Source organism: Zosterops lateralis (assembly GCF_965231275.1).
Source record: "Zosterops lateralis genome assembly, chromosome: 2".
Lineage (NCBI taxonomy): Eukaryota > Metazoa > Chordata > Aves > Passeriformes > Zosteropidae > Zosterops > Zosterops lateralis.
The window spans coordinates 51,661,689-51,680,436 of NC_139763.1; the positions used below are offsets into that span (position 1 = coordinate 51,661,689).

Below are 18,748 nucleotides of genomic sequence, written 5' to 3' on the forward strand. Positions count from 1 at the left end.
GGGAGAGGGAGGCCGCGCTCGGAGCCCGCGACAGCCGAGCTGCCCCCCGGGGCCACCACCACCACCACCTTCCTTCCCCACAGCAGCCGGGGCAGCGCGGGAAAAGGGGACACTGTTCTCTCGCAGGATGCGCGGAGCTGCGGAAGGCAGCGGGCAGCCGCCCAAGCGGTAACTCGGGTAACGGGGCGGCGGCGGGGCCGTGGGCAGGGCCGGGACACTCCGGGAGTCCCCCCCCACGCCCCTCGGCCCGCGCCGGCCACGCGCGCGCGCGCTCCGGCGTCCCCCCAGCGCGGCGGGGGCGGGGCCGCGCGCCACGCCATCACCGCGGCGACCGGAGCGCCGCTTCCTGCGCCCTTCCCGCGCCGCTTCCTGCGCCCTTCCCGCGCCGCTTCCCGCCGCTTCCCGCGCCCTTCCCGCGCCATGCTGACCTCGCGGACGTTCGTGCGGCGCACGCGGGCGGGCGCGGTGGTGAAGGTGGTGCGCGAGCATTACCTGCGCGAGGACATCGCGTGCGGCGCGGCCGCGTGCCGCCTCTGCCGCCCCGCCGCGCCCGCGCCCGGCGCCAACAGCGAGAGCGCGCCCGGGCTGGAGGCGCGGCCCAGCGGCCCCGCCAGCAGCCTCTGCCCCGGGCCGCACTTCCTGCTGCCCGACACCAACCTGCTCCTGCACCAGGTGAGCCCCCGGGGGCGACGGAGGGACGGATGGTGTGGCCGCCTCAGCGCTGGGGAGGGCCCGCCGCTGCCTTCCCCTGGCCCCGCCGGGCTCCGCGTGGAGGCTCCGGCCTTTCCTGCGCCGGCCTTGTTAAATCCCTGTGGGGGTGAGTTTCCGTGCGGGTTCCGGCGTGGCTCTGCAGAGGCGCGTTGGCGGCGCACTGCAGGCTCGGCCCCTCCTGCCCTTCCTGTTGGGATGCTTGATCCCTGCCGGGGTAGTCCTATCTTTCCCTGCCAGTTCCCGCGGAGAAGGCTGCAGCATCAATGAGCCTGAGCTGGCCTTAGACTGTGTTCCAGTTTTATGCGGGAGACTGTGTGTATTTCTGTTTGTCTTGTTTGTCTTGTTTGTTTTGTGGTTTTCTTTTGTTGTTGTTGTTTTGGGTTTGGTTTTTGTGGTTTCGTTTGTTTTTTTTTTCTGCATGAATCGTAGGAATAAAGAACAGTTTTTATTTATTGATTGATTTTGTTCGTTATGGTCTGGTATGGGTATGAAAATTCAAGCAGAGAAAGTTGGTGGGCTCTAAGCAATTGGGATCTTCATGTAGTCACTGAATTTTGGGATCTTCTGTGGTCGCTGATTTTTTCTAAATGCCTCTTCTTTTCAGAGAGGCCTCAATTTTTCAGAGTGTAGATTCAGGTTCTTTGTACTGTGATGTTGATTTCATGTAATGAATAGAAGGTGCAAAATTCATCCCATGTACAACTCTGCACATACTAGGGGTGAATTTGTTGGAAGTCAGAATAAGTCCTTATCTTCATTTCAGGTCACAGAGAGGCTGAAAAATCCTATTTGACTTTTTCTTTCCCACAAGAAGGAGAAAGCAACTTAACATACTGTTCCTTTTCCCAGTGGTGAGAGAAAAAGGCAGAAGGAGTGCCACTCATTATTCACGTTAGCTTTTTATGTATTAGCCTAGGAAATATTCCAAATCCTGTTATTGGATAGAATGAAATAACAATTTTGATTCATTTCCATTTTGTTCCTCAGATTGATATCCTTGAAGATCCTGTTATTAAGAATGTCATTGTGCTGCAGACAGTCCTACAGGAAGTCAGGCATCGGAGTGCACCGGTGTACAAGCGAATTAGGGACGTGATTCAAAACCCGGAAAAACATTTCTATTCTTTCACCAATGAGCATCACAGGTAAGGGGTGGAATGGGTATAACAAAGTTGTGCTGGTAGCCAGTGAAAGAAAGTGGGAAACAAAACTGGAACATGTGGACTGGAAGAAAACTTAGACTGGTGTCATAAGAAGTGTGCATTTCTAAGGGATCCTGTTGGGAAGTAGTTGGTATTCAAGGAGCTCTCCTGTTTATAGTTAGTATGAATCTATATATGTTATGAAAAGGGGGTTAGAATATTGAATAAGCTTTACAGACTGTTACCTTGAGCAATAAGGTACTGATTATCCATTTTACTCTCCCTTTTAAATATATTCCAATGTTTTATCAATATTGTCAGCTTAGTCTGTAGCAGAATTCAAAATTACATTAAGTTAGTGACAGAAAGCTCTAAGAAATGGAGCTGCAATTAATTTGCCTTTATTGTGCTCACAATTAGTTTCCAATACAGCAGTATCATAATTCTAGGAATCTTGAATCCATGGTTCTAACAGCTCAAATGCAAACCTCTTCAATTGTCCCCCTGTGTCTCCTGGCCCTTCAGTGGCCTAATGAGTGTTAGATGTTATAAAAATGAGTACAATAATCATTCTTTTCGCCTAATAGCCTTGATCTTGTTTGTCTGAAAATGTTAAGTATAGATAGATGCTGGGATTTGTTTTGGTTTGTCAAACGCCCCCCTTTGCTTTTAAAATTTATTTAGAGAAACGTACATAGAACAGAATCGGGGAGAAACTTCTAACGACCGCAATGACAGAGCCATTCGAGTAGCAGTGAAGTGGTACAATGAACACTTGAAGAAAATAGAGGATGAGGAAAAGATTCAAGTTATCTTTTTGACAAATGACATAACTAATAAGGAGAAAGCTCTGGAGGAAGGAATAACTGCTTATACATGTAAGTGAAGTAGTATGTATGTTTAATTTACTGCTCAAATAAACTGAGCAGTCATTTTATACCTAAATCCCATGCACCTCTTGCATAAATATTTATGTGTGTGCTTTTGTAGGTGAGGAGTATATAAAAAGCTTGACAGCTAATCCTGAGCTTGTAGATCGTCTGGCTTGTGTATCTGATGAAGGGGTATGTGTTGATTTTCTTTTTATAAAATAAATTTATTGCAAATGGCTTGTGGTACAATATTGCATACTGTATGTCAGGGTACTGGCATCAGTTTAGAATACAAGCAGTCTGAACTTTATTACTATTTTTTTTAATTATCAGTTTAACTTTTTGGCAACTAAAAAGTAAAAAGGAAATATTGCAACTATTTTCAGTTCTACTTATATGCCTAATAGTATGTATCTTGTTATCTGTAAAAAGCCAGTTGCTTTAGATAACTGTTGTGAACATGAGAATAGTAACGTTTGGTTAAATAAAGTGTATAAATGAGAAACAATTAGAACAATATGAAAACAAAATATATTGCAAACCATTTAGGTCTTTGTTTCATGCCTGCTGGAAAATCTATGTTAAGTTATTGATCAAAAGCATTTTCATTTGGTGATAAATTCACATAAGGGCAGGCTGCAACTCAAGGATGAGCTATATGCTCTTCTACTTCCTTGTGGTTTTTTTTATCAGAATAAAGACTTATATGTTCACACACAACTGATGTAGCTGAACACTCACCACAAAAATGGGAAAGTTAATTTCATCAGAGTGAGTTTTAACAGAACAGAGCTCTATGCAAGAGCGGGAAGAAAGTGGAGGGCTCAGGTATCCTCAGCAGTTAACTGCAGATCATTCAGGTGGAAGCAATTGTCTGACTGCTCCAAAGTTTGGTCCCAGTAATGCATTTTCATTGTAATGTATATGTATAATGTAATGTATAACGTTTCCTGTGGCTTACAGTATATACACTGCGTGCCATACTCTTTACTCTTACTCTTTATATTTTCTTTGTTAAGTATCTGTTTAGTCACTATTTTCAAATCAACATAAAATTGTGCAATATGTTTTTAAATAACTGCAGAAAAACAGGAAAAGTTCCTAGAATGGCCACATTTTTATGCTTTTGATGCTTCATTAGAAAAAGTATTGCTTAGTAATAGTTTTTCATTATTGTGCATATTCATAACTACATGCAGTTACAATTAGGGAGTTTGTTAGCTTGAGTGTGTCATGTTTCTGAGCTTGGTTTTGAAATTAACAGGAATATAAAATACTGAAAATTTCCTCTCCTATTTTTCTTTTTTTCTTAAAGAAGGAAATAGAAAGTGGAAAAATAATATTCCCAGAACATATTCCTCTTAGCAAATTGCAGCAAGGAATAAAATCTGGTATTTACCTCCAAGGAACTTACAGGGCAAACAGAGAGAATTATCTTGAAGCTACAGTGTGGGTTCATGGAGATGCTGAAGAGAGCAAGGAGGTGAGTTTTAATTTTACCTCCATGCTGTAACCGTAGTAATGACTTAAAATTTCATTCTTTTGTGGTGACGTATGTTAAAATGGAGCATATTAGTAATTTCTTACTCATCTGGTTTTTTTTCTGATGTTTGTGCTGATGTTTTCAGTTTGTATTTGTATGGATATAGACTGCTGAAATGCTGACTGTGCTCTTTTTGGAAAAAGGATAATGTATTTTAAATCACAGTTTGATAAAGTAATTGGTAAAATAAAGACAGATCTTGGTTGTTAATAGTTTTTCCATTGACCTCTAATCAGTTTTTAAAATCAGTTTGAAATATATGGTGAAAGACAAAGGAGTAAATGGGTAGGAGGATTTTCAGAAAAACAGTCATGAGCCCCTGTGGGGTTCTCCTGCATTGTTTCCCCCTGCTATTTTCCTGTCTGGTGAGGGGTATATGGGCTGTTTCCCACCCAGCAGTTAATCCATGTGTCTGCCTCCTGGATTTTCAGTTGGTGCAGTTGTACAGATGCTGTTTCCAAGCAGGAGCAGTTGTCTGCTCCCTCCCTGTTTGTGGCAGCTGAAGGTACTTCTCTTGTTTCTCTTTTTCCTCTTTCTCAGTGGTATGTGGAATCTCCTATCCTGCAAAAATAGGATTGTCTGACTTCATGAAAAAAAAAAAAACAAAGCCGGGGGAAAACATATTTCTTATAGAAGAAACTAGAATCTTAAAATAAGATCATTTGTACTATAAGAAACCTCAGCAGAGGAAAAAAGTGCATCCCAAACATACTTTAAAATGTTCTTTGGAATGTAGAGCCTGTCACACATGTTTACTTTTACACTGCTCTAGATTTGGGTCTTCTATTTTCATCATCACGAATATTTACATTTCTATTTTGTTTTCTAAAAAAATACAGATAATTATACAGGGACTGAAACATTTAAACAGAGCAATTCATGAAGATGTTGTAGCCGTGGAGCTGTTGGCAAAAGATGAATGGGTGGCACCATCCTCAGTGGTCTTGCAAGATGATGGCCAGAATGAAGAGGACATTGAAAATGAGGAGGAAAAAGAAAACATTGTATGAAAGAAATAATTTTACTTAAATGTGGTGTTACAAAAAAGATGAAATCTGTGGTACACTAACAGTGTTAGGCTTTAGATTTATATATCCTCTTTATAAAATGTAAATGCAGAAATTATAAAACTTAATTGTAGTTGTACAGTTGTGTTAAATACTTGATGGTGGATAAAATGGATCATTTTCAATTAGTCTTTGCTAGAAATTCCCACGTTACTTTATTAAGCTTAATGAATCTGAAAGTTACTGAATGGTAATCATGTAAGAATGTAAATCTGTATTTACTGGTGTGCAGATTAGGGTTTCATAGAGAAGATGTATCATGCTGAGAGTCACCTTTTATAGGCAATACATACATTTGGAACCTGTTGTAAAGTATTTTTGGGTCTTGCAGAAATTCCACTTAATGTGCATAGAGCGCACATGCATGTGTGTATGCCCTGTACAAGAAGATAATTTGTTCAAAAATTATCTTTCCACTGATTTCATGAGAATGTTTCTTAATAATTATGTGGTGAATTGCTGGAGAATTTACAGGCAGTGTAAAAGGACTCAAAAAAATGAATATAATAGATTGTAAAATAACATGGAATATGTTATTTGTTTGGTTTTTCTTAACGGACGTCCTTTCAGAAAAATGAAGAACAGCAGAAAAAGACTGCAGAATGCTTCTTCTCCCACTGTTTCTGCTAAGTCGCATCACATACTGATGTGATTTCAGTCATGTCACATACTGAAAATAATAAAAGTCATGCAAAGCACAGGAGATTCTATTTATGAAATCATAATAGAATTTATGTCCTTAAAATGAGGTACAAAATGTTGCTACTAAGTTTTAAATTACCTACAGTAGTCGAGCATGAGTTCAAACAGTTTTGTATTTTTAACCTGTGTTCTCTCTCCCAGCTGAAGGCTTCTGTTAACAAGGACATGCTGAGGCCTACAGGAAGGGTAGTGGGGATTATAAAGCGAAACTGGCGGCCGTATTGTGGGATGCTTTCCAAGTCACAGATCAAAGAGGTGAGGAAAGAATCCACTTAGTCTAAGTGCAGGGTTGGGTTTTTTTCTTTATTAGGAAATTATTTGTTCCTTTTTCTGATTATTCCTAGGCAAGGCGTCATTTGTTTACACCAGCCGATCGCAGAATTCCTCGCATTCGAATAGAAACCAGACAAGCAGATACATTGGAAGGGCAAAGAATAATTGTTGCTATTGATGGTTGGCCCAGGAATTCTAGGTATCCTAATGTAAGTTTAAGCATTTTCTTCTGTACTTTAACTGTCTAATTTTTTGTGTTTCTTAGGTAAAATATTTATAATCTGCAACACTGAATAACTGCAAAATGTTGAGATGAGGTTCGAATTCCTTGAGTGCCATTTGATGGTGCAAATTAAGGAAGCCTGTGAATGATTTAATTTGTGCTTACCACCAGCTATGGGATTATCATACTTAAAAAACTTACTCATCCAGTTCTGCAGTGAACACATATGTGCTACTTTAAGGTACTTTGTATAGATTAACCAGGGACTTTAGCCTGGGTTCCTAGAATACAAATCTTTAGCTCTGATTTTGCTCATTCACACACACCAATCACTGTTCTAGCAGATACGCATCCAATATGCAATCAAATGCAGCCCATGCAATCAAATTGCCAGTAGGGTAAAAGCAGTTAAAAGTTCATTGTAAATAACAGAGTCTGTAAGAGAAACTGAGGATACTTCCTCCATTTGTACTGAACACTAGCCAGGTTTTGAAGTCTTCCAGTGGCTCAAGTGGGAATGCACAGGTTGTCTTGAAGCACAGCACAGGTGTCTCCCACTAGTTTAGAGAAATGAAGGGAACATGGAATATATGAAAGAAGCATTAAGACAAAGACAGTATTCCTGCAGAGAAGCAAGGAAGAAGGCAGAGTTGATGTGGTATTAGGGTGTGAGATACAAGGCAAACCCATGGAGAAATGAAAGTGTATTAATTCTGCTGCTTTTGCAGCAGTGGTTTTTCCTTCCTGCAAAAATGTTTTCAGGTTTATAAGTTTTGGAGTCTTAATTGTGCAGAATTTAGAGCCATTCTAAGAAGAGAATCTGGATGGACTTGGTTCAGACTTACTGAATTAAGTAAATATTTAAAACTAAATTTCTCTTAAAGACGAGAAAGTTAATTTGCTTTTACTGTGTAGTTTAATACAAGAAAAACTCAAGTGTTGATGTTCTTAAATACTTATTTTTGGACAAATGGTATTGCTTGATATGTGCGTATGTACCTATATTATTTCTCAGGGTCATTTTGTAAAGAATTTGGGAACCGCTGGAGATAAAGAGACAGAGACAGAAGTTCTTCTGCTTGAACATGATGTCCCTCACCAGGCTTTTTCCCAAGCTGTCCTTAGCTTCCTGCCGAAAATGCCATGGAGCATTACAAAAGAGGTAATAATTTGTAAATTATTGTAGTAATTACTGTGCCTTCCCCTTCAATGCAAACTGTGACATTCTTGAGTATCCCAGTGCACCAGACATAGACATGAAATGTTGTCCAGGACAGTTATGTCTCAGTGGGAACTTTTCAGCTGGATTTCCTATGGAAACAAGACCTCATCAAGATTTTGCATTTTGGCTAAAACTGCATTTGATGGCAATGAATGTTTTAAGATAAAGATGATACTACAGGTTTTGTTAAAGAATAAAAAAGATAAAATGAGGTTCTTTGCAAAGGAGAGAGATACCTATTTTGCAAGGATAGATACTTGCAAAGTGTGCAGTTCCTTTCAATTATCTAGACATCTAAGCCTTAGAAAGCTAGACTTGAGAGCAGTCATATCCAAGACAAGTCATTCAGCTGGACATCAGTCAAAATTTCACTTGAAAAAATCTCAATTCCTCATCCTGCTAATTCTAAGATCATGATGAAACTATGGCTGTGTTCTGATTCTCCTCCTCATTTCTGTAAAACAAACAAAAAAAATACTACTTAATCTGTTGTATTATTTTTTCCTGTTATTGTAGTTTCTGCATGTCTGTTTTGATCTTGTCATAAAATAAACAGACCTCCCAAAACAAAATAAACATTCTGAAAATGCTTGGTTGCTGGGGAAAATCTTATGTAATGTGCCTTTCTCAAATGGTCATTTTTACTTGGAAAAGGAAGGTGTTCTTGAAAACAATTTTTTGTTTCTTTTAAATTTCAGGATATGAAACACAGGGAGGACTTAAGGCATCTGACTGTTTGTAGTGTTGATCCTCCTGGTTGTACAGATATTGATGATGCATTACATTGTAGGGAAATAGGAAATGGAAATCTAGAGGTATTGTAATTTATTTACTTACTTCTTCCTTTATTTTACGAACAGTGCAGTAGTGGTAAATGACACGTGCAAAGGTCCAGATCTGCTATAAATAAATTAATGATGTTTGCACAGGTGCAAGATAGTAATAAAGAAAAGGTGTTGATTTGCATCCAATCAGTGTCAAAAGTGGGAATTTCTTGTCTTCTAAATTCACTCTGCTTTATCTTCATTTGGCATGAGATTTTACCATAAAACTTACTTACTGCTTTAGCTAAGTATTATAATCAAGGATATTTACAGCTACAATAAGGAACTATGAAGAAAACTCCCAAAAATAAGCTAAGCTACTGCTGTAATGACTGTGGAGTTATTATTTTATTTTTAAAAAAGGCAGTAAAAAGCTACAGGCTTAACACCAGCTCTCTACTTCCTTATATCTGAGTCAGTGAGATTGTCTTCTTCAAAAATTAATTTGGAATTGTAATAGCAGGGTGTGCTAGAATGGAAGGTCCACCAAACAGAAAAGAAAAACAAATTTTCAGTGAGTCTTGAAGAGCGTTAAAGAGGTTATCTGGGCCCTCAAAGAAAAGTTACATTGGTTGTGAATATAACTTTCCTCTAAATGTACAAATGCCCTTTTTTTGAATAATTGCTGCAACTATTCACTTTTTTAGTATCAGTATGATAGGTTTTAACTATTCTTACTATGAAATGTGGGAGCTGCTGAAAGGAACTGGGAATAGATAAATTGGTTTGTAGAAATGTGGTAATGTTTCTTTCGCTCTGAGAACTGTTTCTGTTTCATGAGGTGCATAACCTGATGCCTGTTTTTTTAGGTTGGTGTACATATTGCAGATGTCAGTCATTTTATTCGCCCAGGAAATGCTTTGGATGAGGAGTCAGTAAAAAGAGGAACAACAGTATATCTGTGTGAAAAAGTAATTGTTTTCTACTTCTTCTTGTATGATTAAGTGGTTGGATTTTCATCGCTTTAGTCTTAATTTTTTTTCTCCTCTCTGAACTAAGGAGAAAAAAAACCAGACAATTTTCTAAGACAATTTTATCTTCTGTTTTATCTTCTAAAAGCCACTGTCTGGACAATATCCCATTTAATTCTGGTTTGAAGCATTTTTAGCATGTGGTTCTGAAACTAGAATACTGTTTTAATTCCAGTCTGAAATTGCAGAAGGGGCTTAGTTTTGCCTTTTCCATTGGTCTTTGTGTTTTTTGTGATTGCCAAATCTCTGAAGGTTCCTATGATTTCCATTGATTAACACTGTAGACTTAGCCCTGGTCATGATCCAGATCATGATTTCTTTTCAGAAACCACTGTTACTAAAAAGATGATAACTAAAATGAATTTTGGAATTAATTTTCTTAAAGTGGCTTACTTTTCTTTCAGTAATCTGAGCTTTCTTGGAAAAAAAACACTATCTCCAAGCTTTTATTATATTAAAAATCAGGAAGTTAAAATACTAACTTAAAAAGTACTGATTTTTGTTCTTTACTTTGCAGAGGATTGATATGGTTCCAGAGCTACTTAGTTCCAACTTATGCTCTCTGAGATCTAATGTGGACAGGTATATGTATATAATCCATACGTTGATCCTGTCAAGAAACTACAGTTGTTTATGTAGGGATTTTAACAGATTTTCCCCTCTTTCTCTCATAGGCTTGCATTTTCATGCATATGGGAAATGAACCATAATGCTGAAATTCTAAAAACCAGATTTACAAAGAGTGTTATTAATTCCAAGGTAAGTAATGTAAATATTACTATAATTCTGAAATAGAAAGCTGTAAACAATATAAAACCAGTGATCAACAGATTTGATAATAAAGTTTTCTTTCCAATTAATGATTTATATTTTATTATGATTTCTAATTAGAATTAGAAAGTGGTGCTGAAATACTAAAAATAAAGAAGATGTTTGATTCTTCTTCATTCTTCTCAGCCTCTCAGGCTGCAGCATTTATGTGTGCAGTTACTGTGTGCTTTATATGATGCATATAGGACATGGCTGGTATGTAGCAGCTAATCAGTTAAATTCAATGGATTCTGTAGATGTTCAATACGTTTCTGAAAATTTGACTTCCAATGTATAAAACACATGTGATCAGCAAAAAAACTCCAAAAAACCCACTGTAAATGCCTGTTATATCTTAATATCTTGCATAGATCTGTCCTCATCTGACCATTATTCGTGATTAACAGGCATTTATGTATTGAATGTAAAGCTTTGTATTGCTGTGAACCAGGTTAGGACAGCAACCTGCACATTCTGCAAGAAAGCAAGCCACTATGGGGTTCTTTTAGAGTGTTCAATTATGTATCATGATGTCTCGTTTTTTTAAACTCGTCAAGGCTTCTCTTACATATGCTGAAGCACAGATGAGAATTGATTCAGCAACTATGAATGATGATATTACTACCAGCCTACGTGGACTAAACAAATTAGCAAAAATTCTGAAGAGGAAAAGAATTGATAATGGGTAAGCCATGCAGTGTACCTGTTACCTTTTCCCACGCCTTTTTTTCTGACTGTTCTTGCTGTCAAAACATATTATGGTTCTGTGTCCTTTTTTCTAGTGAAAGTCTTGTGAATGAGAAGTATTTTGCCATTTTGATTTGCATAAGAATGCTTATCCTTATTTCCCAAAATATTTAAACTTGAGATATTAACTTTTTCTTCACAAGATCAATCAATCAATATGCATCTCACAAAGTCATAAATGCACAACTAGAGGAGTAGCGTTTAAATTTCAGCTGCTTCTATGGTGTGTATCCACGTAACATTTCCTGCAAATTTGAACAATAATTCCACAATTTTATTTTTATTTTCTTCTGATTTTAAATTATAGCATCATGGTAGCCCCCAATGATGTTACAGGCTTGCAGCTCAGCTGCTCTGTCTGCTTTACTGGCATTTTTTAATACCACTTACTGTCTTGCAGAGCCTTGACACTTGCGTCACCAGAAGTTCGTTTCCACATGGACAGTGAAACTCATGATCCTATTGATCTGCAGACTAAGGAGCTCAAGTATGCATTTTATTTATTAGTTAATTCAGGGTAGGGATGGAATTAAAGACGTATTTAAGTAGCAATATTTAGTTAATAGTTACAAAGTTCCTGTAATAGTGCAGGACAGTCATAGAGGATGGCTTGAGGTGGAAGGGAGCTTGAAGGCGCCTACCCAGTTCTAACTCCCCTGCCACAGGCCCTGACACTTCCCACTAGACAAGGTTTCTTAAAGCCCCATCCAGCCTGAGCTTGAACACTTCCAATGTTAGAGCATCCACAACTTCTTTGGTCAAGCTGATCCTTAGAAAGAGAACTGCAGTATTGATTTAGCGAGTCTTGAATGTATACTACATATGTGAACTTCACAGGAAGAAGTCAAGAGGTTTATCTGTTGGTCTTTTCAGGCATTTTAATGAGCATTTTTCTTTAATTTGATGTTTTAGAATATTTCAGGTTTTTTTTTCTTCTGACTCAGTATTTGGAGCTTAATAAGCATTGTTTAGTCTTAAAATTGCTTGCCTACTTGTGTAAATGTTCAAAACCACTAGTTAATACTATAGAACATTGTTAGGATGATGGAATATTTCTTCATTAGGTACTCAAAGTAAATGTCTAATGCTTTTCTAACAATATAAAATATTTATCTTGATAGAGAGACAAATTCCATGGTTGAAGAGTTCATGTTGCTTGCCAATATTTCTGTAGCACAAAAAATTTATGATGAGTTCCCAGAGTTTGCCTTGCTCCGGAAACATCCCGCTCCTCCCCCATCAAATTACGACATCCTTGTGAAGGCTGCAAAGTCCAAGGCAAGTTTTTACCATGCTAATTAAGTGAATTAATTATTAAAAACTGTATTTTCTCTCTGGCTGGCCACTTACTAGGAATAAGGGCTGGATAGCAGTATTTTAAAAGTGTATCAGCTACACTTTGAAATCCCTGGTATTTGTAGTAGGATAATTGTACCTCTAGGTGAAAGGAAGAATCTTGTGCTTTTTAAAACCTTTCTTAGGTAAAGAAAACATACCACTCTCTTAAGTCTTGCACTGTAGCACTTCTGAGCTGTGAATGTTTCTCCTCTACAAGTGCTTTTTTGAGACAGTTTTTGGCTTTGGATCACATACATTATTGATGTACTTAAAAATGGTTAGTCACATTGAATAACATGTTTCTCTTAAAATCAGAAAGTAAGAAAATGTGTTTATAGTTTCCATCTTCTTCATAGATAAGCTAGAGTTTTATGTAGCCTGAAACAAGTCTAATTTAATTAATGAGCCTGGACAGAAAAAGTTACTTTTCCAGTTTCAGAATATTTTATTTGAGCTAAACCTGTAATTTTGTAGTTAGTTACTGTGATGTACATTCACATTTCTTTCCCTTCCCTTCAACTCTTTCCCCACCCCCTTTTTTTCTTTTAAGGAGAGAAACTCCTAGATTCATTGTGACATAAATAGACAAGCCTAAACCTAGCCCATATAATTTTCCATTGCTATAAAACTGGAATAATGATAATGATTTCATTTGTGTTCTGAAAATTATTTTTAAAGTACTGTTTTATTTGGAAAATTAAATTCCTGTGCATAGGTAAACATTCTTTTAAATAAACCAAGGTGGTCTGTTTACTACTTTTGACACAACCATCACAATTAGGTATTAATATGTTATATTTATAATTTTTAAATAAAAACACAATTATCTTACCATAATACAGGCATAATTTGATCTCTGGATCATACTTTATTGTCAGTGCTGTATGCGATGGAAAGAACATTCAACTGATCATGTGATGAAATTTACCTTGTGTTTCTGGAAATTAAAAATGCTTTACGTCTTTTCAGACTACCTGAATTTTCATCAGAGAACACTGGCAAATGGAAAAAAAAATGTTGTACACAGCACTAGTTTTACATTTCACTTTTCCAAGTATACATTGTAATAATTTTGTAGAGGAAATACTATAAAGACAATTACTTACCTTGTGCTTGGATGAGAATCTTTGTGTGGCATAAATACATAAGGGTTTTTTTTTTCCACTTTCTTTCTGATTTAATAAAGGGATAGAAAAATCAAAGGAAGTAAAACGTCATTAATATTGGCATAAAGTATTTCTTAGTTCAGAATAGGTGTCTCTTCTGAATTCCTAGGCTACTGACTCAGCATTTCATGTTTTGCACAGAGTACTAATATTAATGAGGGGGTGACGTGTGCACGGACGGATTTTGTTTGCTTTTGTAGCAGTAGCATTCTATCATGTCATTAGATGTTATACCTGGGCCAGTTGCTAAGATTATCCTAGATGTAGCTTACATATCTGCTTATATTCTTAATATTTGCTAGTAATACCTGACATTTGTTTCTTTTCCTCTCTCCTTTCAGAATTTGGAGATTAGGACAGATTCAGCAAAGGCTTTAGCTGAATCATTAGACAAAGCTGAATCTCCGACATTTCCCTACCTCAATACGCTGCTGCGAATTTTGACCACTCGCTGCATGATGCAAGCTGTTTATTTCTGCTCTGGAATGGATAATGACTTCCATCACTATGGTTTAGCCTCACCTATTTATACTCACTTTACCTCACCTATTAGAAGGTACTTTTATTTTACAGAAGTTTCAGAGAAAAGAAATAAGTGATTTATTTGTGAAGAAATTGTGATGTTGTCCATTTAATTTAAAAAAGTTTCTGCTCAGCGTTATATTTCAGTTGAAACAGCAGTGGTTTACATGATGGTCGATCTTCTTGTACACTCCCAGGTTTACTGTCCATAACTCCTAGGGTTTAGTAACATTAAAAAAAACAAACCAAAAATAATAGGAATGCATCTCTAATGCACATGTCTGGCATAGAAATGCACTTCGGGATCAGTCAGCATTAGTCTTAGTCAGAGACTGAGGCTGAGTTTGATCAGTCATTTTTGACATAGAAACCGTTTGAATTTTGAGACTATTTTCCATATGAAAACACTGGTAACTGGGAACTTGCTATTGGAAGTTGTAGTGTGGAAAGAAATCATACTTTGTGGAAAAGTATGGTTTTTTTTCTTCTGACCACTGAGTTTAGAAGAAAATAATTGTTATTGTGCTCCTTAGAAACATTTCAAGTGAAATCTCTTAGATGTGGATTAAAATTCCTATGCATTTATATGGAGAATTTGTGGAACTTCTAGGAGTCCAAATGGTAAATTTTAGTTGTTACCAGATGTATTTAAAAAGTTCTTCACTGAAGTTCAAATAAGTTATGTAACAAGAAGTTCAAACGTGATTGTGCTTTGCAGATCTGTGGCATTGAAATACTGTTCTACACTAAATTTGTCTAATTTTATGGGAAAGGGAAGAAGAGTTGGCTTAAAATGCCATGGTGAAAGATCCTTCTTTAGTCTAAAAATACAACTTTGTTTCTTTTTCTGGCAAAATAAAGAATTTATCTTAGCAAACAACAGTATTCTGGCTCTGCAGTGCATCTTTGGTCAGAAAAGAGAGGGATGCTGAATTAATAGAGGGAGCTGGCAGCAGACTGTCATTATTACAAAAACCTAAATCTGTAAGATTCACAAAAACAAATGCATGTTCAGAAACTTTATTATTAATTCTGAATAACTGTGTCTTACTACGTTATTGATGTTTCTAACCTCATCCTTGCAGGTATGCTGATATCATAGTCCATCGGCTTCTGGCAGCGGCCATAGGAGCAGACAGGACTTACCCAGAACTCACAGATAAACACAAACTGGCAGATATGTGTAAAAATCTCAATTACCGACATAAAATGGCACAATACGCACAAAGAGCCTCTGTGGCATTCCACACACAGGTAAGTAGTTCTGAGATATTAAACTATAGACGCTTCTAGGGCAAAACCAAGCAAGAGTGCAGAAATGATAAAGCCTGAGGGATGCTTCTGACAACAAGCTTAAAACATTACTTTGCTCATTCTGAAAAATTCAGAATGGTATCTTAGGATTCTTTTAGTTTTGTGTTTTTATAAATATGAATGCTTAGTTCTATAGTAATGTTATAAATAGTTTATGTGATTTTTTAAAATCTGCTTTCAGGATTTGCTGTGTAAATATCACTAAGTATAGATACGTATTTGAGGGTTTTTTTCTGAGATAGTGTATTTGTAATTCAAAAGAGAATGTTCTAGTGCTTTATTTTTTTTCTTATTTGCATGTTCTACTTTCGTTACAGCTGTTCTTCAAAACCAAGGGAGTAGTAAATGAAGATGCATATATATTATTTGTAAGAAAAAATGCAATTGTGGTTCTGATTCCCAAGTATGGGTTAGAAGGAACAGTCTTCTTTGAAGAAAAAGACAAACCAACACCAAAACTGGAGTACAACAGTGAGGTATGTTCTTACTCTTATTCTTAAGGTTTGTTCTTAAACACTTTTATTTTTTAATTTGGTAAGCAAGCAGAATGACTAAAATCTATTGTAGTTAGATTTAGAAGGGTAAGAGAGGCTTTTCTAAATGCAAGTTCATTACTCTCTAGTAGTAATACCACTATAGTCTTCGTAAGTCTAATTAAGTAGGTTCTGACAGGAATTTGTTTCTGTAATTGATAGTACTGACATCTAATTATCTGATTAATTACTGCAAAAGATGCATGCACTACATATTACAACCCTGAATAGTCATTACAGTATTTTTTGGTTATTTACATGTAACAGTGATACTTTCATACAAAAATATTTATTTGTATAAAAACATAAGCTATTGCAAATAGTGAGTATTTATACAAAATTTTAACTTTCAGGTGCCATCACTTACTGTGGAAGACACAACATTACATGTATTTGATAAAGTTAAAGTGAACATTGTGTTAGATGATTCCAACATCCAACATCAAAAAATGCGGATGGTCTTGGTAGAACCCAAGGTAAGGCACAAAATTCTTAGAACCATATTATCTTTCAGTAATGTTAAAAAATCATCATGTAATAAAATTGAGATTTAATCCAGAAGAAAAAACATAATTTAGCAGCAGTTTGCCACAGGTCTGCCTTCACTGGCTGTTGAAAAGAATAGAGCCCTCTAAATTAAACTTCCATTCTGAGCTCATCAGGATATTTCCACTGTTGGGAATGATGATGGTTTGCTGAAGTAATGTATTGAATTTCACAGTTCTGTAATCAAATGTCCCTCTGATAATCTGACAAAATTCGGGAGGATCTTCTGTTTACTCCAGTGAATTACAATGTAGCTGTGATGGGTAGCTCAGCTCTGTATAATTGCTGGGTGTCAATGGCAGTTCTGTATTACAAGTCCCAGAACATAAAAATTCTCTCTTGATAATGTTGTAAGAACTGTGATGTCCTAGTAACTGTCTCTAGTCTCAAGACTTTTGCATGAGTATTTTGCATGACATTACAAAATTGTGCTCTTGGAGTAAGGTACATGTAACTCTTTTGGTAAACAGATGGTTGCAGCAATTGAGTATCCCTTATCATAGAAGAAAAAAGAACCCAAAATAAGCAAGAGCTTCTTACAGTCAAACATGATTAACTTTTTCCTTGAAAAATCAGACTTCCAAACACATGTAAATATATTCTGATCTTCAAGCTGTTGTATGAGCTTGAACCGTAAAATGGTTTGGGTTGCAAAGACCTCGAAAGATCATCTAGTTCCAGCCCCCCTGCCATAGGCAGGGACACCTTTCATGAGATCAGGTTGCTCAAAACCCTATCCAGCCTTGGCCTCGAACACTTCCAGGGATGGAACATCCACATCCTCTCTGGGAAACCTGGTCCAGTGTCTCAGCCCTCAGAATAAAGCATTTTTTTCCTAATACCCAAACTAAACTTACATTCTTTCAGGTAAGGGCAGGGGGAAGCCATTCCCCCTTTTCCTGTCACTGGCTGCCTTTGCCCTCTTCAGCCTTCTTGTAGGCTCCCCTTTCAGGTCCTAGAAGGCTTCCCAAAGGTCTCCCTAGAATCTCTTCTCAGGGCTGAACAACCCCAACTCTTGTCAGCCTTTCCTCACAGGAGAGCTGCTTCATTCAGCCCTTTGATAATTTTTGTGGCCCTCCTGTGGACTCACTCCAGCAGGTCCATGTCCTTCCTGTGCAGGGAGCCCAGAGCTGGATGCAGCCCTGCAGGTGGGGTCTCACCAGGGCAGAGCAGAGGGGCAGAATCCCCTCCCTGGCCCTGCTGCCCACGGGGCTTTGGATGCAGCCCAGGACACGTTTGGCTCCCTGGGCTGGGAGTGCCCATGGCTGGGTCATGTCCAGCCTCTCATCCACCAGCACCTCCAAGTCCTTCCCAGCTGGGCTGCTCTGAACTTTCCACCCCTCAGCCTGTGTTAGTTGAATCCCTGTGATTTCAAAAACTGGGAGTAAACAAAAATTGTAGCAGGAGCCCTTGTGTTACTTGTGTTCTGTTGTACATTCACATCCTGAGCTGCACCCTCTGCTTGTGCTCACCAACTCTAGCTTGTCAAGAGCTTCTGTTGCGGGCATGACTCCACTGTGAGGGACACTTTGAAAACAGACACGAACTAAGGCTAATGCAAGCTGCTGTTTGGGGTGCTAACAACCTGCTGGCCTTGTCATGAGGTGTGGTGCTGCTTCTCTTCAGCTTTTTCAGCTTTGATTTCAGGAGAGTGGTCTACCTGTGATTGTTCTAAGATGGTAGACCCTCTTTTAGGTGATTATCTAAATCAGAAGTTTCTGATGTCAACACAATGTTTGTAAAAGGCCTGTACAAGTAAACTCAAGTTTTACCAGGATAGGAAAAATTGAATAAAAATGTTCTGACTTCTGTTCTTTTCTTACTGTAGATATTAGGAAATGATACGCCTGCAAGTCTCTCTGCAGAGGCAAGGAGCAAGGACGAACCAGAGAAAAAGAAAAAGAAGCTACAAAAATAGCTGGATATAAAAGTTAAGAAGACACAAGTACTTGTATTTATGTATTTTTCCCTATGGGCAAAAAATGCTAGAAGCAGATTTTGTTTGCTTTTTAAATACACATTTTAATCTGTAAAGAATTTTTTTAAGCTACTTTTTTATGACTATGAATGCAGAACAAGTTTTTAAATCATGTATATCTACACCTTTGTCCTGGGGCCAAAAATAAATACTTCTGCAAAGTGAAGAAATTATTGTAGAGTTTCTTGTTAGTAGCCTTAAGGAAGGCTTGAGTCTGATAGAAGTCAGCACTTCTGTGCATTCT

General features: G+C 37.8%; 2 protein-coding genes across 4 annotated transcripts in view; one reads left to right on the forward strand and one right to left on the reverse strand.

Moving 5' to 3' along the window:
* Window positions 1–797, reverse strand: part of PIBF1 (progesterone immunomodulatory binding factor 1) — a 105,884-nt gene extending 105,087 nt beyond the window's left edge. Inside the window, exon 1 of one of the 3 annotated variants that reach the window (XM_083885088.1) lies at window positions 658–768. The gene's annotated coding sequence lies outside the window, so the exon portion shown is untranslated. Of the gene's footprint in view, window positions 1–657 lie in introns of all 3 variants that reach the window. The other 2 variants (XM_083885090.1, XM_083885089.1) reach the window with 2 other exon arrangements.
* On the forward strand, window positions 416–18,700 carry DIS3 (DIS3 homolog, exosome endoribonuclease and 3'-5' exoribonuclease). The gene is made up of 21 exons (XM_083885092.1): window positions 416–672; window positions 1,699–1,856; window positions 2,538–2,731; window positions 2,844–2,917; window positions 4,041–4,208; window positions 5,108–5,272; window positions 6,179–6,292; window positions 6,382–6,519; window positions 7,549–7,695; window positions 8,454–8,570; window positions 9,389–9,490; window positions 10,068–10,132; window positions 10,225–10,309; window positions 10,918–11,045; window positions 11,508–11,594; window positions 12,229–12,385; window positions 13,953–14,167; window positions 15,219–15,387; window positions 15,765–15,923; window positions 16,334–16,456; window positions 18,355–18,700. The coding sequence occupies exons 1-21, from the start codon at window positions 421–423 to the stop codon at window positions 18,442–18,444; spliced, it is 2,907 nt and encodes a 968-aa protein (XP_083741218.1). The 5' UTR covers window positions 416–420; the 3' UTR covers window positions 18,445–18,700.
* The last annotated feature ends 48 nt before the right edge of the window (window positions 18,701–18,748 follow it).

Coding starts and splice junctions, on each gene's coding strand:
- DIS3 (XM_083885092.1), top strand. CDS start 421: ATGCTGACCTCGCGGACGTTCGTGCGGCGCACGCGGGCGGGCGCGGTG. Junction 7,696..8,453: donor CATGGAGCATTACAAAAGAG/GTAATAATTTGT, acceptor TTTAAATTTCAG/GATATGAAACACAGGGAGGA. Junction 11,046..11,507: donor AGGAAAAGAATTGATAATGG/GTAAGCCATGCA, acceptor ACTGTCTTGCAG/AGCCTTGACACTTGCGTCAC.